At 41.7% G+C, this 23,098-nt stretch overlaps 1 protein-coding gene across 1 annotated transcript in view; it reads right to left on the minus strand.

The window, feature by feature from the left end:
- Nucleotides 1-23,098, minus strand: part of LOC124185963 (dynein axonemal heavy chain 2) — a 670,443-nt gene that overhangs the window by 521,592 nt on the left and 125,753 nt on the right. Inside the window, exons 6-8 of the mRNA XM_046577226.1 lie at nucleotides 21,424-21,652; nucleotides 9,275-9,426; nucleotides 8,901-9,151 (exon numbers count right to left, since the gene is read on the minus strand). Of these exons, the coding sequence (XP_046433182.1) occupies nucleotides 8,901-9,151; nucleotides 9,275-9,426; nucleotides 21,424-21,652 (632 nt within the window). The remainder of the gene's footprint in view (nucleotides 1-8,900; nucleotides 9,152-9,274; nucleotides 9,427-21,423; nucleotides 21,653-23,098) is intronic.

The raw sequence follows: 23,098 nt of genomic DNA on the forward strand, positions 1-23,098 counted from the left end.
CAGATGGAAGCACGGAGGAATCGGAAGCAGATAATACAAAGACGGTAACAGCAACTCTAGAAGATTCAATTAACAAATTCAACGAATCATTAAGGCGTTTGGAAGAGAGGCATCACGCCAATTCCTCCCACGACCCCAAAAAGGGGCCCGATAAAGCAGATTTTGACTGGCCTGATCATCTGTCGGAGGGGGATGAGGTAGAAGAGGAGGCCCAGATGATTCTCCAAGAACAAGACCCTTTCGATGACATCGTCGGAGATGCTGAGCTTGCCAGCCGCTTGAAAGCATTAGAAGACAGGTTCAAGTCACCATCGGATCAGGAATTAGTACGGCGGCTGAGTGCGAGGGAGAAGATATCATCACGCACGGAAGAAGAAGGAACGGAGGCGGACGACGAAAATGACGAGCAACCAGCTGAGAGAGAGAGCACGCCGCGAGAAAACGCGAGAGAGAGACCCGAGACAAGTATGGCCGCGGGACTCGAGCGCGAACCCGACACCACGCAGCCCGCTCGGACCTCTCTACTGCCCGCTCCCCGCCTCACGGTGAGATGGTCATTGCCCAGCAACGATGCGGCCCCGGCTGCAAAGTCTACACCATACCGAGCACGTGCGCTACCACGTGCTATACCTTCCGAAAAGTCTCCCGGTAATAAAAGCAAATTCATAACTTTCTCTGATGACCCCATCATAATAGGATCGAAAGACACGAGTTCGTCCCCGATCACGTCGTCCTCACTGGACTCGTCCAGTGAAGAGGAACCTGACCAGGAAAAATTTATAGCAAAAACAAGTACGATAATTAGCTCGCGAGAATGTCTAACGTACAAACCAGATAATTTAGTCCATTTTATCTCTGCCGATGGAGAATTATCAACCTCGGTGGGAAAACTACTCGCTGACCTAGGTAGGATAGATGGACAAACAATTAAAGACCGGAATTTATCGATCGGACAAATAGCGGTGACTCCGTATGGGTCCAATAAAATTTATAGCATTGTTATTAAAAAACGGTACTACGACGAAACAAACACCGAGCACATATACAAGGGACTCGAGAATCTTAAATTCGCCCTTCAACAAGCGGCCGTGAAGTCGGTTCGTATTTCACGCTCGGGCGACTATACGGACGAACTACCGCGCACAAAACTGCTCGATTGGTTAAACAAGATACTCGGTCAAACAAACATAGTCACCACGATATGCTATGGTACCATTCGACGACCACCGGATGAACAACACCCGCAAATAATTGAGGAATTTCATGCGAGCCTTGTCGGAGGCCATCGAGGGGTAACCAAGACCTATCGTAAAATCCGTGAACGTTTTTATTGGCCTTCGCTGAGAAACGAAGTGCAAAATTATATTCGTAGCTGCAAAGGCTGTCAGGAACGTAAATTGGTTCGAGCGAAGACGCGCGAGCCGATGCTCATTACTTATACGCCGGCTGACGTTTTTGATAAGGTGTCCCTCGATACGGTGGGTCCGTTGCCGACTACACCACATGGCAATAAGCACATATTAACCATGCAAGACCACTCATCAAAATACTGTTCAGCGGAACCGATACCCGATTTGAAAGCGACTACGATCGCCGAAGCTATGGCGAGGCGATTAATTGCGCAATTCGGAGCTCCCCGTGCGATATTTACTGATTGCGGAGCAGCCTTTACCGGAAATTTACTACGCGAAATATCCAAAATCTTTCACATAAATCAAATAACGACATCCGGCTATCGACCACAGACGAACGGAGCGCTCGAACGAAGTCACATATTGTTAGCGGAATACATAACGCAGTATGCAGGTACGTACGACGATTGGGACCGTTTGTTGCCTTACGCGGAATTATCGTATAACACTAGCGTGCACGAGGCGACAAATTTCACCCCTTACGAAATCGTGTACGGGAGGCTGCCTTGGCTACCGAGTCAGTTCCCCGTGGACGAAAAACTATCCACGTATAATTCGTATACTATCGAGCTAATAAAACGCCTCTCCGAAATACGCGAAATGGCCGGTGAGAATCAAAATCGCGCGAAGGAAACAACCAAAAAATACTACGACAAGAAAGTCCGTCCTTTCCCAGGTAAAGTGAGCGACCTTGCCTATGTCCTTAAGGAACCTCGTAAGGGTAAGTTCGACTCCCAATATCATGGCCCATATAAAATTGTCCAAATAACTGACCATAGCTATATAATACTAGAGGCAGAAAACGGGAAAAGGATAAGGAAGCATGTCGACAAGGTAAAACTGGCAGTGGTATAAGCCGCTAGCCAGTTTGCTGAAATTGTACCATAAAAATATATATATCGGAATGTACAGCGGAGCTACGCAGTAATTGCCGTAAGCAAAGCAAACACATTTATGAAGGTGTGCAAGCATGGGTGTGAGAGGTACCAGTAAGGCGTGTGTAAACATGTTATCTGCATGTGTTCGCAGAAGAGTGCGGGAGTGAGAAAGAGAGACGCGTAAACAACCAGTGTAGGAGTACGAGCCACCGTCCACCAATTCGACGATGTTGTGCGTGTGGATGCTTCTAGCTTCGACGGCCCTGGCCGCCGCTGAGCTTCGGAGCAACAACGCGTATCACATAACACCCATGGAGGACCAGCCGGGAATTTACTACGAGAGGGTGGCCCCCCTCCGCTTGCAACACGTGGACTGGAGAGTCACCGTGTTTATGGATATAGACGCCTTTATTACGGATTCACCCCCCGCCGAGAGGCAGTTAAACGAAGCATTCAAGGCATGCTGCCAGGTCATGACCAAGGAGGCTTGCCGTGAAACGACAAATTTGGATTATCTTCAAGGACTCATGAGGCGCGCTAAAGAAATGGCGGACAACCTAGAGGCCATTTCTCACCACTCCAGACTCAGCGCGCCGATGAAGCCATTACAAATCAGAACTATGAAGAAACGATCGGTCCCGCTAGGTTACATTGGGTCGCTCAGCAAATCGCTGTTCGGCACCATGAACGAAGAGGATGCTACGTATATCAATGCGCAGATCGATCGATTGTTTAGTGACCAATCGAACCTAACTCAAATTATCAACAAGGAAATACATGTAACCCACTCAAAATTCCAGGAGTTGCATCGAGAACATCGGATGGAATTAGACATGGTTGATAAACTGCACGCACGAATTAATCAGCTATCCAACCAGACGAGTTTCATGATGCGCCGGAACATCCTAGCGAACTTCGCGTACCGAGTGGAGGCTAAGGTCAAGTAGTATATCCAGACAAGCGAGAAGTACTTGCACGCGATATCGATGGCTAGAGAAGCACGCTACTATCCCAGCATGTTAACAACGACGCAGCTGACTGCCATACCGAAGGAAATACAAACTCGGGCACCCGATTTGAATTTCCCCTCGCGATCGAGTACTTACAAGGAGAATCGTTGGCCCGCGTAGTCAATACAGACATAGTGTTTCACTCGGGCAGGATCCTAATTGTGGTACATATTCCCCTGCTCGAGCAAACGGCTTATCATCTTTACCGAATGCATGCGTGGCCAGCCTCGCAGCGCGGAACGCTACTAAACGGATCGGCTCATATTCAGCCGTCGACGCCGTATATAGTTGTGTCGGCAGACCACCGTACATACTTTATGGCGGACTCCGTATACATAAACCAATGCACCAGTGTAGAGCGCCGATACATCTGCTCGATGGAGACCCCTCTTAAGGAGGTATCGACGTCACAGCAATGCGAGGTAGCGATGCTAATAAACCCATCAATTGACGCATATAGGCACTGCGATGTGAGGATACAAACGACGGATGACCCGTTCTGGAAGCATCTACCCTCCCAGGGTGGATGGCTCTATTCTTTACACGCATCAGAACATATCCACATACTCTGTCCAGCAAGAACGGAAGTCTCAACCACGTTGAAAGGTGCCGGGATACTCCACCTCAGCTCTGACTGTGTTGGACGCACCCGAAGTACCTCCCTCACTGGAATGCGGGTTTACGAGAGTCGTAAATAATACTTTTATGCGCCGGAAATTTCACTGAATATTTCTCTAATTGCCCCCAGCTTCGGAAAACCGTTGGAGGAAAAATTAGAAAACTCAGGTCAAGGCAATATACTGTCGCAATATACCGAGAAGGACTCAGCATGGCGAACGTCACGTGCTGACGAATCCCTGGACGACGTACAACGGCGACTCTCAGAAATCGGCGGCCACCGCCGTGACAAGGAAGAACAGCACGTCCTGTTTACGACCGGGTTTGCCCCGGACCTCCTTCTTGGAATAAAATTGGCTACCTACATATAGCGAGCCAACATCTACAAAGTGGCTAAATGGATTGGGTTGCCATGCGGACGCCCGAAGCGTACGGCACCTGCAACAATTACGAAGATATCGAGCTCGCCCAGACAAAACAGGACCCATGTCGAGACCACGGCGGCGCCGGAAACCCAAGTGTGCCCCCAGAAATCGCCCTACGTACACGGTACGAAGTGAATAAGGAAAGAACAACGGGTCAACCCAAGGGAAGAGGAGGAGAGTCTTCTTGCCCCCTTCCCCGGCAAGAGGCTGAGGTGGCATACTAGGAAAATAACACCCTCAAAAACATCGAGACTTCTCCCACTACCACGCTAAAGGGAAGGAGAGCCAGAGGGCATAACCATACGCCATTCGATTCCCGGAGTTAGACCCGAGCAGTCGCAAGTTTAGAAGAGAAACAACACTTTGAAAATCGAGCAGAAAATATCCGACGCGGCTTACTTAAACACGTTCGCGAGGGCGAAGGCAACCAAGGAGTGCGCGGTCTGTCGCGAAAGCCTAACGAGTTGCCCAACCTGGGTAACTTGCTATTTGAAATGGGCAGATCAGGGGAACGGGTCGGACCTCAGCCCCTGTCCACTGTGTAAAACGGAGCTACCGGGAGAGGAACGGGTGGCTCACGCAGTCTCGTGCTTATCCAAGTGCGAGATAGCGATCCGGCCACCAGTACGAGTACCAGCGCCGGTACGAGAGCTACCACCAGCAAGATCAACAGCGCCCGAACCAGCACCGGCTAAGGCGGCGGTTTCGACCGTTTCGCCGAAGCTGGTGGTGACAGCACCACCTCCAACGGCGAAGGCGAAAACGGCGGTGTTGACCCAGGCGGTGGAGAGTCTGAGGAACGGCACCTGCCCGACCTGCAGAAAGAGCGGAGGAAGCCAGCATTGGGAGGAATGCTACTTAGAACGTTTCCTCTCGCGCCGGAGGTCGGCAAGCACGATCTGTACACTCTGTGGCGAGAGTGTCGGAAACAGGCCGGGCCTACACGCGGGCCACTGCGTGGAAGCTTTCGGCCGCCTCCTCGTCGAGAGGAAAGCAGCTCCGAACACAACGCCAAGGATCAACGCGCTGGTGCAGGCGACAACATTACGGCGCCACACTCCCGCAACCAAAGACAAGTCAATACAGACCGGACGGGACACTAAGGACAAGGGTATTCAAACGGACTACCTGGTCATTTTGGAGGGAGAAGAAGCTCCCTTCTTAATTGACTACAGGAGGTTGACCAGGGTGATGATTCCCGCCGTCCGTACGCGGATTCTGGGTCGCTGGATCACTCTGGAAAGGGAGATGATGCAGCTCCTGGGACCAGCGGAAGACGAAGAACCGGCAGAGGGGAACCTAATCCAGTGGGAGATGCCACCCACAACGCCAGGATCTCCGGCGAACCTCGCGGACGTTCTGGTGGACGAACCGGAGGTCGCCGAAGACCTGATCCAGTAGGAGACTCTACCCACAGCGGCCGAGTCAACACAGACGGAAGGAGATGACAACACCAAGGCCGTCTGAGGAGACCTGTGGACGAAGCTCACGAGGGCAACGCAGCTGGCGAGACGCAAGGACGACCGAGCGACGAGCCAGCAGTGTGGTGACAAGTGAGTGATAAGCCAAACGAAAACAAAAAGAAAAGTGTTGTGTGTGTGTGTGTGTGTGCGGGTCATGAAAGAGCGTATGCGCAACACACAAACAATGTAAATACCGAATGTATGAAATGTGCGGTCAGCTGTGAGCCAACCCTCCAGTGTCCGTGTCACCGTCGGCCCGGCGCACCGAGTCGATGAGGGCATCGACACCTGAGGGGGGAGGGATGTCACGAGCGCCGCACATTTACCCAAAATTGTAACATAACAATTATCATTTTTTTTTATTATTATTATCATAGAGACAAGGAAGCATAGTTTAGTTTGACCATATAAAATATCTCATTATAATCAGTTCGTGGTATAGCCAAGCGCAACGGCGTAGCTGGACAGCCAGCAACGTCAGCGTCTTCGCGCCCGCCGGATCCCGGGTGTAATCAACACCGGGATGAGGCGAGCGCGAAATCACGCGCTCCGAGGATAACCGTTGCGAGGCGAGCCTTTGTTTAAAATTGCAAACTCAGCAAAAAGCTCGCTCGCCGTCCGACGTTCCAAGGGGTGTCGGACGAGCGAGCGAAGTCAGTCCCGTTAGAGACAGCATTAAACCAACATCTACGGAATCAGGCTCCTTCAGAGCTGTCGAGTAAAGAGTTATCAGTCTTGGGTCTCCGACGATCACAGAGAGAATTCCCTGTAAATCTATCCGCGGTCATTCAAGCATCTCGCGTCGCGACATCAGTCTGTGAAGTTAGAATTAAGCGCTATAAGCAAAACCACGAACTTAATCAAGCCGTGTAGTACGTAAGTGAGTGAGTGAAGGTGTAAGCTTCGGCACCTTCGAGGCCGAAGCCGAATCCACGAGTGAGATCACGAAAGAGCGAGAACGTAAGTAGCGTAAGAACATACTGTAAGCTTCCTTGTCTAAATATCGCTGCTTCTCGTTATTCCATTAAATATTTCTACTTGCTTCCATTCAAAATTGTTACAATATAATTGAAATCCTCCAAACCATTTCCCACGGAACGCCCTGTAGAGGACGTTCACCCCCGAATCCACCAACAATTAAATAAATAAACCTCGTTAATAACAAAGAGGGTAAGTCGTCGCGTGCGAGACCGCTCCGCACGTGACAGATGTATACGATCATAGATTTTTTGGGAGCAGCATTCCGGTCAAACCACTCAATTGATTTTGATGGAAATTTTATGGGATACTATTCTCATCGCGAAGATGTGCTGATAAGGTTATGAGTCCTTTCCCTTTTGGTTTCAACACGGTAGTTGCGAACTTTTTTGAAAAACGTTTTTGAAATATTGAATACAGCTTTAAAATACAGTGTTTGGATCTCGAAGAAGAATTGAAAGATTTTTCGGGGATTTTCCGAATACCCATTTCAATATCAATGGCGCCGTAGGCGGAAGCTGGTGCACACCTTTTCCATTGAAGTAAAGATGAACACATGCCTCTGATAGATAACTATACGAAGTGTATTAAAGTGGGAGTATAAGGGTGAATAATAAGTAGCGCTGTAATCAAATTCATGAAAGCGACGCTGCAGCGCTGTTTAAATGGGATTTATTTAAAGGAAAACAAGACAATGGAGTTTCTTCTTTCAACTGCAAGAATTTTGAACATTTTGTATAGTACTAAGACTTTAAACACATAATGTCATCTATAGAGTCACCGGAAAGTAATGTAATGGTGTTAGGACGCATGAAAATTGTCAAATACGTGTTAAAAAAAACACATCAGGATATAAAACCTGAAGACCTCACAGTACTCAAATAGAGCAATATTACCATTTTTCCAGCAATCGCTCAACCAATTTATCTAATAGTGGGCAGAAATGTTAACGAAGTGTAGCCGAAGAAGTACAAGAAAACCTTGACGAAGAGATAAAAATACAGAAATCAGATTAGAGGTAGTACTTAATTTATGTCATGCATTGAGAATTACTTCTTTACTTTCCCTTATGTAACAAGTCGTAACAGAACATTGATTTCTCCCCTACCCGCTCTATTGTGAGGAACTCTTTAATTCTTCAAGACTGCTGGTCATTTTCAAGCAAACTTGCAAAAATATAAGACGAGTCACGCCGCGACGCCGTTCAGTCGCTGCGTTGCTGGTCGGTGCTTTGGACTCGGGTCCGGCTACACCTGGATAAAGTTTTCGGCAGTTTCCCTTGTCCCTCGTGCAAATGCGTGTGTTTCTACCTACCACTGCCAATCCCCTGCTCTACTTCACTCTAATTAACATGTATTTGCAAAAACAAAATTGTGATTAATAAAGAAATATTATATTATACTATTATTATTAAGTTGGCTAGTCTTGAGCCAAGAATCGCTGCATAGCGCTACTCTTAAGATGTGAACAGGTTTGCTATAGGCAGACCGTAGCGTACCAAATTTGAGTCATACTTTTTTAGCCATCGCCGTAAAGTTTTACTTTTGTTTATTTTTATTTGGCAAATTACATAAAAACATCAAAAACCCCCCCTCACCTCTAAATTTGACACGTGATTCAAGTACGGCCCCTTACGGCGTAGAAACCATAAGGCTTTCAGAACCTACTGTGCGCAATTAATTGCATACTCGCAAACGTTTCTTACTAGAAACGTGAGTGATAAAACCTTTCAAAAATATATGTTCTGTTCATTCGACTAACCATGATCATCAAAATTGCGTCAAATTCTTGAAAACAATATTTATAAAAACATAAGTGGTACTTAGGCTTCTTATCATATAGCACCAAATACGTCAATAGGTGTATTATTATGTTAAAAGTACATTAGAAGAGGCTGTTTGTATCGAAAAAAATTCTTCGTTTGTCGTTTACGAAGAAGGATGATTTTTAGTAATAACTATGACCTGCGTATAGTTTGATGATTTTACAGAATCTGTTTCATTAATTTTTTTCGGAAGGTTAATCAAAAGACAAAGAAAAAACTTGTTCCAATAGCTGAACAGGAACCTTGACAGCCAGCGCTAATACATATATGGGTGTATTGCATGATACTCACGTGGGTCACGAGTTACTTTCAAAGCAAGCCCGTTAGCTGCTATGCGCCCACTGACTTCCATCCATGTCATAGTTATCTTGTCAAAATCGTCTGTCTCTTTTGGCAGCTGTTTTCTAATATCTTCCGAGTAAAATATGTTGTCGAGATACATGTAGCTTCGTTGTACCAAGAGAACTGCGTCTAATGCCTCATTCACGTCAGATAGTGCTCTTTCCCAATAATCTACTTCTACCGCAAACGGTTCAACAAATCTGTAACGCAGGTATGAGTAAATAGCTTATTGTTATTCAAGGATTTGAGTATTTCCAAAACAATACAAAAGAGTACATGTTCATTGGTTATAAATAAATATGATTAAACTGGCAGCCTTGAACCTTGTGGATTTCATGGCGGATAACTGAATCTGATGATCTTCTAATGCTTGAGTGATGTCGTCAACTGTTTTGAGTCTGAATATTCCCTGATCTTTGTATGGTACCATTTCAAGCATCATCTTCTTCCATACTTCGTTGATGTTTTTCAAACCCTGAAATCATGAAAATAATAAGCAATCTTTCAAATTACATTATCACTAGCTGATTTGGAATAGATTGTCTGAGAGATAATGCAAATTAATCACTGCAGTTATTAGACATTCCAAGGTCAAGTTGCTCATGAAATACTGTAACATGATTATAACATTTAGTTGGTAATACTGTCTGTGTGTTTCTTAACCTTGTGCAAATTCCTGCAATTTTTCTGACTTGAGACAGCCCTAAGTCTACGTCTAAGGGTTCAACGATATCCATCAAATCTGTTTTTGCGCAAGGTACTATGACGTGGCATTTTGAATGCGTAACCCAAAATTAGGAAGATCGTGATATTATTTGTTAATATAGTAGAAAAGGTAAGCCAGGACAGGTCGCCCAACCGAAACTCCGAGGGGAGACTGCGAGACTTGACAGGCTAGCGAATGAGAAATTTCAGGATTTTTCTGTTTCGAGTATATGCGATACCAAGTCACGAGGGGCCAAGACACCGAAAAAACTGACAAAAACTTAAAATCCCATCGTACCTACACAGAAGCATTCTCACTTATGTTTTTTAAAATTCAATGTAGCGGATCCAATATGGCGTGCATAATTTTAAAAAAGTCGTGAGATATGTATGCAAACCAGTTCGTGGGAGTTTTCCGAGTCACTGATTTCAAATTTTTATTCAAAATGTAAAAATTCAATATAGAGGAGCTGAAATGGTAGCCACAACTTGAAAAAAAAATCACCCAATAGAGATAAAAATTAGTACTTGGGAGTTTTTTGGGTCGCTACTGTTACGCCGCGACATATGTTTTTAAAAACTCCGTGTCCCACTTAATAATGTGTTTTTCTTACTTATTACCTCACGTGATTAAATTATCTAGTTCTCGTATTCTCATACTAGCTATTTCCGCCCCTCTTAATAGAAGTCCCATAGGGACTAATAGTAATTCCTTATATTATATGTTGTAACGCGGCGTTTCAGAGCCGCTCGTCACAAGAGCACAAAACTGAACGACACTTCCGGAAAACGTGTCCCTGGCGGGATACTCCAACCAAACTCGATATAAAATAGGCAATAACTATTACTTACTAATTTGTTGTTTATAAATTCTATAATTTCGCCCTCCGATGCAAGCAAACAAGGTACTCGAACGAGGATCCCGACCACCGAGGGATCAACAACTACCGATGACTACCATTTTCCGCTCCCGAAGACCATCGTTACCGAAAATCCGATGTACCACTGTATGACGGAAACTCTCGGCCTAACCGGTATTATTTTGTTATAATTTAGTTAGTTAAGAATAGTTGAAGAATCGTACCAAAGTGTCAGCGGTAAGTCCTCATCTGAGGATAACAGAAATTAGCGTTACAATGAGATGAATGGTCAAGTTGACTAGTACCGAGAATTGAACTAAGAAACGCTGAGTTACCAGTAGCTCACCCAAGAAATCTCTCTATCCGTTAAGAAGAGTTTTTTCTTCAGCTCTTTTGTTTACAGCGCGCGCTTCGGTTTATTGTGTTAATTGAAGGAAACTCACTATCACCTTAATTTCAACTTTATTGTGCTTGACTAATTCTTGTCATCTCATAAGACGCCATCGAGTGTTTTCTCACTATTTCCTCAATTCAATTCAAGTTCGCCCCGTTTCAAAAAAACCGGGTTATTGAGTGCCAATAATTTTCAAAGCCTTAACGTCTACAATCAACTTGATTAATAAATAATTATCGTGACGTGAACTTTTAAGAATGTTTGGACATAACTTCCGTGAACAATATCAACATGTACCCATAACTATTCAAACATCTGACCGTTTGGTACGTCGAGAAGTCATTAGTTGTTATTATCAAAGTAAGATTCAAAGTGTACATGCAGGTAACTACTGTATATCATATACAATAATAAAGATATTAGAACAAAGGAAAGACAACAGCTCGAAATGTCAACAATTAGGCAACAAAAAATCATTAATATTCATAGGCTTATATCCTGCTTATTCACCAGATTGGCTGCGGGGTAGGGCCTGATTGCTTAACTAAGCTCTTCCCGTTCTCGGAGTATCAATTGATTCATGCTGTATACTGAACATTTGCTAGATTGGCTGAGGGGTAGGGGGTAATTCATCAACTAAGCTCCTCTTCCCATTCTGGGAGTTTAAATGGACTTACTGTATACTGAATATACGTTGAATTTACCGAGAAGTAGGGCCTAAATCATCAACTAAGCTCCTTTCATTTACGGAGTTTCAATTGACTTACCCGTGCAGAAAGGAAAGAATCATTGTCTGTTCTAGAAAATTCATCGTAAAAAGTTACAAGTATTACAAAATCAAATAATGAAATACAATTTCCTCGTCAGAATCGTCGTCAAATTGAAAATCATTTTCTGCATTAGATTAACTTACTATAGGTGGAATGAACAATTCTACAGCTTCGACAGATAAACTGTTCATTTTTTTCTGGGGTAATTTATGGACACTTAAATGTGCGGATTAGATTTTACTCGATTTTACTTGTGGATCTCGATCACTTTCGTGTTAAATTTGCTCAAATAGTTTTGATGCTTTGTCTGTAGCTTCTTGAGCATCTCCGGATAATTGACCAATGGGTATTAATGCATGAGCTGTGTTTTGTGGATCATGGATAAGAAGTTTGTGCACCGAGGTAGGCATATAATACCACAGGTATAGTTCGACAGGTATTCGCGCAGTTTGTTCCGTACATTCTCGAAATTTGTCAATATCAATTTCGTGGTCATTTTAAATAGCCTGCAGAATAACGTAAAATGGTTAAATTTGATTCTCGTTAACCTTCGTTATCATAGCAGACACAATTGAATTCTCGAGAAATCGCAGAGCTGTATTACCGTGATTGGTACTGCCGAACCTAGGCTCTAGTTATTCGACAATTAGTCCTGATTCAGTACGGAAGCCCTTTTGAACAACCCTCTTACTCTCTTGTACGATCTGTTTTTATTTCTCAATACGTGCTGGCCATTTTTTAATTTTCACTTTGGAATACAAATGCAAACAGCATTCGAAAACCGATATCCACCCGTGCAATGTTGATAGACTGAATCTGAAAATGTCCAATTAGACTTTTTTTGTAGACAGTCAACATAGTAAAGTATCAATGTAATCAAAATCTTTGGCTCCATATATGTATGTAGCAACGTAGAGAAGAACTAGTAGGTCTCAATGCGTTGCAAAGTTTCTCATCGATCAACGTTAACGAAAATGTCAACATCACTTAAAATTTGTTTGAGATTTTGTTCCGATTTAGTGTCTCTAGTTTCTGAACAAGTGTCTTATATGATTTTCGTTCTACAGTTCTTCGTTTAATGTCGATTCTGAGTTTTCGTTTCAAAATTGTTATCTTAGCGGTCCACAGAATTGAGAAAACGAAGACCTATGATGTTTCCAAATTATAATTTACGCATTCGATTTGTTATCGATAGACACGAGTTTTAATAGCACGACTGAAGTGAAAAACACCCTTGAGTCCGATATGTTGTATTCTTGAAACTTTTGTTCGAATATACTTTGCCAAGAGCCCCACTTGCAAATAAGGGAGAATTTTTCAGGATTTTCGTCAGCACTACTCAAAATAGCTGTCACGTTGAAGTAATACAATAATACGCTGAACTGTACAATCCAAAAACTGTACAGTGTGTCCACGAGGAAAGTTCGCACCTTATACGCCTGCGTCAAGTCGTTCGAATTTTATTGACCAACAGTTACCGCCTCATTGAGCAGCCGACGCAATACCAATCGCGACTGGCAGAAAATGTCCCTACGTTGTTTTGTTACGAAAAACAGTTCATCGATTCGAAGCTGATCCGAAGTAAAATGAATCAGACACACGTTAATCGTGTCAATCAAATCGTCGGATTCTGTCGACGGTTAATTTATCACTGTAATCCGAAAATCATTATTAACAAAATACTTCACCAAAACTTCGCGTTGCCCTTGCGAACTCAGATGAGGTTATGTTCACCGCTCGCGAATTGATGCTACACGAGTGTAAATGAAAGTGACGCGAACCAAATAATTAACTGTGAAGACTCATTCATGGTTAACTGAAAAATTGAAATTCAACGAGATATATCAGCTCATGGTATCGATTTCATAAAGTGAGAAAAGTGGAAAGCCCATCTCTTTAACAAGCGAATTCAGTAAAAAGAAGCAGCAAATCGTTCTTTTCGCTTAGAACTCGATCTGAATTACATCAGGTAAGTGATAATAAGTCTGCTTTGATACGAAAATATTTTATTCGAAACATTTTAATAAAACACGGTGCAGAGTTACATTTTATTATTCGTTGTAGCGAAACGTAGCGACAGATTATTGGCTGATGTCATAAGGTGCGCACTTTCCTCGTGGACACACTGTATAGTTTTTGACAACCACAACAATAAAACATATGCTGCCGCTCAATAAATCTTGAACCACACAAATTATCGATAACATTTATCATAAACAATATGAATCTAAAATAATCGTGCTAGCTTGTTATGAACAACTGGTATATATTAAGACTTGTTTTAGTTTCCTATTGTACGTACTGAAATCCTGCTACTACACGTTATGTACCCGCTGATACTCTGCATAAAGTAAGAACAATCGTCACAGCCAAAGCAGCAGGTAAGAGGAGCCCATTTCTGTGAATTTTGTAAGCTAAGAGACTCGTCTAAAGACTTAAACTTGGATCTTTGTTCAATATGGTATAAAATGTTACTTCACATCTGTTTGAAAATACAAGTCTCTAAAATTATATCGTTTTCGCGACGGTACTGAATATAACCGTATTTTGCAGGATGGACATCACTTTTTCATATACCTAGTATAAAAATATTTTCTACGTACCTCTAGAAGTCGGAACCATTTAAAAAAAATTGAAATCGCGTTATGCATACTCGAGATATGGAGTTTTGAAATTCACTGCTTTTGCTTCGTGTCCTTGATCAATTCCCATGCTTTCAACGAAGGTTAACTTTGAACTGAAGTCGCTAGCCAGGTATAGGGGCTACGATCTTTCCGTTCAAGGCTTAAATGCACTTATCATTACTCTACCTGACCCATTAGTTGAAATTCGCCGAATCGAGTTTGCGTTTTTCGAGGTTTACTACGATTTTCCAGGACTTCGTCCCACTGTGCATATCGCGAAGTCGTCACCACGCTAGAGACGGAATATGGAGCACCGATGAGTCGAACACCCAATCAGCAGTTCGTGACAACGGACATCAACGTAGCGATAAGCTAAGCTTGGGAATTATGTAATCCGAGAGCCAATAATAACCAAGCAATCTCACGAATAATGAGGGCGGATGTTTCGAATTCTTAGCTTCGCGTATCGGATCTCTTTACCTGAGTCGTGGCGTTATATTTCCAAGGAAAGTATCCCAGCCCGAACTCTCTGATTCAATTTCTTTTGTAATATGTTATAGTAGACCAAAAACTAAGCGACACGTATTTTTTTTTATCGGCCATGAAACACTTTAAGGGCAGTTTCATCCACAAGAACATTATATTTTTTAACCAATCCAACTGGAAAATTTTTCTCATGAAGAGAAATGAAGTATGTATTGTTCTCATAAATAAAAAAATAGAAAAAAAATTTAAAAATTGAGGTGGTGAGCCAGCCCTGAATATAATCACATGTCTGCAAAAAATTGTCAAATTCAAGTCTAAAATCTGAAAAAATATATATTGCGAATACAAAATAAAATTTACGTGTTGTTGGATTTTCCCGAAAAAAAACATTGGCCGGGGTAACAAATCCCGAACGCTATTTATCTTGCGCGTATGCACAAAATCGTCAAATTTCGGTCTAAAAATCTGAAAAAATATACAATGCGTACGAACACGAAGGAAATATGACATGTATTCGGATTTCGTAGAAAAAAAATATTGGAGGGGTAACTACCCTTAAGCGATGTTTATCTTGCGTTTACAGGAGAAAATGGTCAAATTCAAGTATTAAAATCTGAAAAATATACAATGCGTATTAACACGATGGAAATACGACATATATTTGGATTTTTTCGAAAAAAATATTGGACGGGGTAGCTACCCTTGAACGCTGTTTATCTTGCGCTTACGCGAAAAATTGTCCAATCGAAATCTAAGAATTTGAAAAAATTTATATTGCGTATGTACACAAAAGAAAAATTACGTGTTTCTGGATTCTGTCGACAAAAAATATTGGACGGGGTAACTACCCCTCAACTCTGTATATCTTGCACGTACGCAAAAAATAGTCAAATTCAAGTCGAAAAGTCTGGAAAAATATATATTGCATATAAACACGAAGGAAATAAGACGTAAGTTTGGATTTTATCGAAAATAAATATTGGACGGAACTACCTCTAAGATGTTTTGAAATGTTTACATTTTTTTCATTTCCTCACTGTATCATCAAAGGCTCAAAAATGAATCATCGGGAACGAAGACAAGTCGGGAACAAAGTCAATGTACCCAGACAAAGAAGCTTTAATACGGATGATTACGGATTGGACGCATTTCAGTTTCATTTGTGAGTTCTGCACAGTCAGCGCTACGTCAAAGTGAGTAGTTCGTTTTTAGAGAAAATTTAATATTTTATTTGAGTTTATGTGTAGAAATGATAAATTTCTCATTCAGAAAACAGTCAAAAATTTTGTAAGTTTTTCATATTTTCGACAAGATATTCTCGTATTGAAATAAGTTGGTTAAAGAGACGAATTGAAATAGTATTTTTTGTTCATTGTTATTACTTGAAAATCAAGTTCCTTTCCTATTATTATTATATTATTCTATTTTGTCTTGTGAATTATTTTTGATGTCTGTAACAAGTGAATTAAAATTTTTCTTGGTTAATTATAAATTAATATTTAAAAATTGTGGGATATAAATATAATTTTTCTGATGCCATGTTAAGATGTGTTCAATAATCAAAACAACACGGTGGCCGACTAATTATTAAATGCATTGCATTATAAATATTCCATGACAATATCAAAATTCTAAAGCGTGGAAATAAGTTTAATTTGTATTGCCTCTCGTCTGCCTTTGTTGCCTTTTTCAACTTCCTTATGTACCAATATTTAGAAATAAAAAGGATATGATTTGAGTTATTACAACACATTTTTTCACTAATACTGAAGATGAAAGTTGATCCTATAAATGTCGTCAATCTTTTGCTTGGCGTATTTCAATCGCTAAATACAGAATAGACTCCCATAAATCGAAGGGAAATTTAATTAAAAGAGAACATCGGAGATATTTTATTGGCCGCGATGACTGAATTTAATGGCGTGGAAATGACGATTGAAGAATCCCTAGATTTTCAAGAACCGTACAAAGATACTAATGCCCAAATAATAGAAGATGACATTATGCATATTTGACCTATCCAGCCTGTGCCACCTACATATGAGTGTGCGAAAGACGAAGATGTATCGTATGATTGTTAATCAAGAGCTGTAGATTTTTGGAGAAGTGGACCAAAAAGAAATTCACGCATTAACACTGAAAGAAAAATTTTTAAAGAGTAAAATCTATAAATCAACTGCGACGATGGGCTCATTCATGGAATAAAGGTGGCACTTACAGAAAAAAATATCGCTAGAATTTTCGACATCACGTTTAATAATTTTGAAGCAGCTATCGACATCTGTCTTATCGTTCGTGATAATGATTTACGCAAATGGGCCATACAAGCCCAGAAAGAAATTGGCCATGAAGATTTGCGATTTACAGTTTCAAAAAAATGATTAAATCGATTTAAACACGCATACATTCTATCTGGACCTGTCAGAAGCTTGTCGTTTGAACTGATCCCATTTGTTTTGGCCATTGCGTCAACTACCAATCTGAACTGGCTCGGTCTGTTTGGATTCATTACAACGAAGTAGGGAAGGTACCATACTCTTTGATCTCCATCTTCCACTTCTCCGACCTTCTTCGCATATCCTAGTTCAATGAACTTGTTGACTTGTTCACAGTACAGCTCTGCGTATTTTGGGTTGTTGTCCATTCTGTTTTCTTGATTTTTCAATCGCATTAGTGCTGCTGCGCGATTTTCCTGCAGTTCCACGGTGTCTTCCCTCCACAGTAGTCCGGTTTTCCATTGGTCCTCCACTCAATGTGTGTGTTTCTCTAACAACTATATGGCCCGTCTTTTCAGTATGTTAGTGCGTTCCCGAAACGCTACTCCTATTGCTTCCATCCGCAAACTAGCTTTCATTAGTTCATGTATGTCTCTATCGTCTTTTTCCCTCCGATGCTGCTATCGTTCACGTCGTAATTGTGCAAGGCACTATCTCAACAACCTATTTTTCGAATTTTTGTTGTGGGCCCATGGATGACCCAGCCCATTGCTGTATATGACGCTACAGGTGTTCCTCGGGCTCCTTCGAGGATTTCTTTGGTCACTATGACATTCCAGTAGCCTTGGCCGAGCAACATCGAAGGTTCTGCGATTGTATACTACTCAACATCAATTAGGCCTAGATGTGAGTATTGCTTCGAGTCTTCTGAATGCAATGTTTGTTCATGAAGCGACAGATTCTTAATGGTTCGTCCCCCTTCTATCCTGTGCGCCATTCCGTTTGTTCTTCCATTGATCTCTAATGCTACCTTTTCGCCTTCGACATTCACTGTTCCTGTTTCCGCAATGCCTCGGACTGAGAGTATGACCTTTGGTCCTGCGGCCTCGATCGCCTTTGCCACTCCGGCGTCGATTGAGGATACAGTAGGACCCTCGACCACTAGCGCGTACGTTTCTAGTCATGGATTGGTTGATGTCTTGGCGTGGGTCGCCGGCAGCGCCGGTCGTCTGTGATCATAATTCGTTTTTGAGAGTACTTTCGTCGATTCTTTTTTTTTATCTACATGTGAGAGCGGGTGGTGTTGATTCACGCATCCGTAATTAAAAACTATCCGTGTCCATGAAAATTAATTAGAATAAACAGCACAGGGTTTTCTGGCTAGTCACAACCTAAATCTTTTGTCCCTTTTCCTGAGCTTGTCTTTTTTTTTATTAGAATCAACTAATTATTATTATATTTTTCACAAGCAGTGAACCCACATAACGACCTGCTTCCACAAACTGAAGCTTTTAGAAAAACGTTCCAATGTGTATATGTTAGCGTGGTCCTTATTCAGGGGTCGGAAAATTTCATTGAGATGCTCCTCAGATCTGTTTTAATCATTCAAAAAAGAAATCTGTGTAAGGTTTCACGCTTCTACATCAACTGGAACACGTGCCGCTGAGGTCTAAAAGTTTCAAATGCAAATACATGTAGTTTTTATAACTAGTTATTTAGTTTAAATGACTTTAGTAGAAATTAGGAAATTGGTTTGAAACTTGGCAGAGTTGTTGCTTATAATAATAGAAAAAAAACCGTAGAAATTTCCAAATTTTAACATATTATAATATATTTTTATTCAGGTAATAATATTCAGGCTCAATAGCATCACTTTTATTAGGCTTACATACAAGGGAACAATGATTATAAAAGTTCGAAATTTTCAGGCTTTGTTCCTATCAGTACAAGCAAAAACTCTGTCAAGTTTTAAATCGGTCCCACAATTTATTCCGAAGTCATACAAAACGGGATAACTGGTTATAAAAACTACATGTATTTTACATTCAATACTTACAGAGCTTAACGGCACGTTTTACAGTTGACATAGAGGTTTGAAACTCTACACAGATTTTTTTTGAATAGTTTGGAATAGATCTGGTGGGCGTTCCAATGAAAATATTTTCGATCCCCAAATAAGGACTTCCCTAATATATATGTTATATGCTATCTATTCTAACATATAAAAATCTTTGTATGTATGTTTCGACAGATTCAAGTTAAGATCTATTTGACCAATTTTGATAGAACTCTTTGTTCCGTATGTTCCAGAAGTGCTATAGACTATGATTTATTCAAATTTTTGTACAATATTTTAAGTTAATTAATTTAACTTAAGTCTTATGCGTTCTCTCTTATTTGAGCTATCGCTGAGACTCACCGTCACCCCGCCATTTATTCGTAGGCGAACCACTGAAATAGAGATATACTGGAACGCTTACTCTTTTGGTAGGGGCTCATAGAAAGAGATAGCGCAACAGAGAATACTCGTCCTTTTCGTACCGTGTACAGTTCACTTAAAATCTTGTAACATTTACATACCATATGCATTAATACCGCTGATATCCAGGTCATGCATTTTGTTCACAAGGACAACGTTCTGGTTGGGACTGTACAGAAAAGGATAGGGATCCCCTGTTAAGCTATCTCTCTCTAAGAGCGAATACGTTACCCCCACCGCCAGAGTAAGTGTTCAAGTATATCTCTATTTCCGTAGTGGGGCTCAAGGTTATTGGCAGGAGGGAGTATCGTATAAGAGAAGTGGAGCAACATCTCTAATGCTGCCAATCGCGCGGGTAAACACGCGTGAACGGACGTCCATTGCGGATTTTCTGTGTAAGTGCGATATTTATTCTTCAGGAAAACCTTCCAAGTGATTTAATTTTGATTATAATTATCTATGATTGTTAAATAATCAATCATGTAATTACTATTTTATTTTAATTATAACTCAGCCAATTCCGGGTATTTTTGCTAGTATGTATATAAAACTCAACGTCTCTCTGTCTTTCTGCCCCTATGTTCGCTTTTAATTCAGGTACTACTCAACCGATTTTCATTGATTTTTTTTCAGCTAAGATTTAAGCTATATGTCGGTACAGCCACATGGGTAGTTTCGGAGTTTCAATGATATTTGTAAGCCAAGTCCAAAGGGGATTACACAATCGTGCGAACGCTGACCAACCTCAGATAGTGGAAAGATGTATTCAAAGGTTTTCAAAATTTCGATGAGCTCCAAAAAAAGGATACGAGAGCTTCTGGCTATGCATAATAGTTTTGACCCAAAAAGCTTTTGAAAATGTTCACGGGCGCAGCCACAACGGGCGGCTAGTAGATATTGTAACGCTAACCTCGGTTTAGGACTTACCGTTGACACTTTTGCATGATTCTTTAACTATCCGAAAAAAAATGTTTTTCTGTATCAGATGTCTAGGATTTCCGCGACCCGTGCGCCCGATTGGACGACCATCACGCCACGACCTGCGTAACAGCGCATAACTTGTATAAATTTCAATATAATATTTTATAAAAATATGTGTTCCTCGTTTAAACATGTTTTAATATGTGTCAAAAACTCCGGAACTGTACGTATGATAGTTTTCGCAAAATTTATTCCTAAAAGTTACTTGAAAATTCAGTTCTTTACGGAATACCCCCTTAAGCCTTAGTAACTATGGGAGATCTACGAATTTGAAATTGATATTTTCAAGACGCATTCTCAGAACCCCAAACTATAAAGAAATGCAAAAATCGATTTTTTACGTTTCTAGACAGTAATACCCCCTGAATAACCAGGACTATAAACGTCTTCTATGCCTTGATAACCAGAAATATGAATGGCTTTTATGCCTCTATAAATGCGAATATAAATGGCTTCTATGTCTGGATGAGGGAAAATATAAATGGCTTGTATGACTGGATAACCGGAAAAATAAATGGCTTCTTGGCCTGAATAAACAGAAATACGGATTGCTCAGGAGACAATTGAACGGAAGTACGGATGGCTCAAAATGCCGAGATAAATGGAAATACAAATGGCTCAAGACGTCACAATAAAACCGAAATACGGATCACTCAGAACACCACGATGAAACTAATGTACGGATAGCTCAGGACACCGAATAAATCGAAATCCAGTTGTTTTCAAGAACTATTACTTAGATAGTAACTACATGTATTCAATTATCACTATCGACCCCTCGATAGAATTTATCATATGAAGTTATCTCTCTTATTGTTAGTCAGACTGGTATGTTCATCCTGATCTACTATTGCCATTCCCCGATTCCGACTATACCTCAAATCGGGCATAGTAAAAGAGTATGATTACAGTATACTAAACCAAATAAACGTTTCTGTTGAGATTAATCAATAGTACCAGTTCTACATTCAGCTCCATCGTCGCTGCATTTGATAGCTCACTGATTTGATCAGCAAATATCTGCAGTTGCATTTCTGCGATAGCATCTAATGTAAAGTCTGGCGAGTTTTGATCAAACTCTTTACCGACAATTTCTTCAACACGTTTCCAATGCCGCTCTCTCATCGCTGGATTTTTCAAATCAGTTATCAGAGGTAGTGTTCGCCTGAACTTATCTAGCCGGGTTCTGCAAAAAGAATAAATAATTTGAATTACCATTAATATAGACAGAGGGTTGAAGAGATAAACCTGGTATATTGTGCAGCAATTGCAAAAAATAGGCAATACTTCCATAAGCGCCAGCCATTGGCTGTCGGCATTTCGGTATATGGAATATGTCAACAAGGCTTGGACGACTGCGCCTAGATGACCGCTGGTCTATTTTCGGAAGAAGCTTAGTATCGTCGAGATATTTCCTGGCATGGTTATTACCCATATTGTGGTCGGTTATTGTCAAAATGACTTTTTAAAAATTCACGTTGAACATAGAAAAATCCAAAATAATAAACCCGAATAATTAACAACCATTTATAAAGGATAATATTGGAAACTCACTAATTACAGAGAGAAATTAAAGCACATTCGTACATCTTCTGAAAAATAATGGATAAATCAAAATGAAACTAAATTAAACACAGGCAACACATTCCAATAGGAAAGATTTACCGTTGGCCCCTACAATTGAATAATTACTGTTGTAGCCGATATTTCTATCTTTCAGTAACTTCAATCTTTATAGTAGGTTATATACCAGTAGAGGCGGCCAAGTGGGGCCTGAGGGTGGTTATTACCCCCTCGAGGGGTCGCCCCCCAGGTCTCACGAGCTCAACAAAGCTGGACGAAAGAGCGTGCTGGCAGGGTCGCGAAGCACACTGCCGGGTGCGACCCCTGCACCGGTGGAGCTATAACAGTGGCACCAGCTGGTTGTGGACAAGGGGTAACTCGGTAACGGGATACCCTTATCCCCTAGAACAGCGAAGCTGACGTCGCACGGCCCAATGACCACATGGGTGATCTGGTTTTGGCAGATCAACTCGCAACATTGTAAAACGGTCTCCGCTATCCATAGCAGAAGCCTGACGGTGGAGCATACATACATATTAGTCATTCGAGAACCATGGATTAACAAGGGACTTGTTTCAGGACTAGATAGAAGGATCGGCGTGCTGATGTGCGAGAAAGGTGTTGCTGGACCAGGCCTGAGGGCGGCGGTCTTCATGAACAGCAGGCATCAAGTACTAAGGCTCAGCCAGTTCCGCAGCAGAGACCTGGCAGCAGCCTTGATCGAGCTAAAACGGTAGAAAGACAGAATCATCGACCTAGTCGTGTACTCTGCCTACCTTCCCTACGACTCTGTGGGACCATCTCCTACGGAAGGACTTCAAAAGTTGGTCAGGTACTGCACTCACAAGGGGCTACACCTCCTTGTGGGCTGTGATGCGAACTCGCACCACACCGTCTGGGGCAGTTTCAACTGAAATAACAGGGGTACAGCTCTGCTGGAGTACCTATTTCAGTCGAGCTTGACATACTAAACAATGGCTCAAGACCAACCTTCATCACCTCACACATACAAGAAGTGATCGACCTCACACTCTGTAGCTCCAGGCTTCCGGAAACTATCAGCGACTTG

This window comes from Neodiprion fabricii, chromosome 7 (assembly GCF_021155785.1).
Source record: "Neodiprion fabricii isolate iyNeoFabr1 chromosome 7, iyNeoFabr1.1, whole genome shotgun sequence".
NCBI lineage: Eukaryota > Metazoa > Arthropoda > Insecta > Hymenoptera > Diprionidae > Neodiprion > Neodiprion fabricii.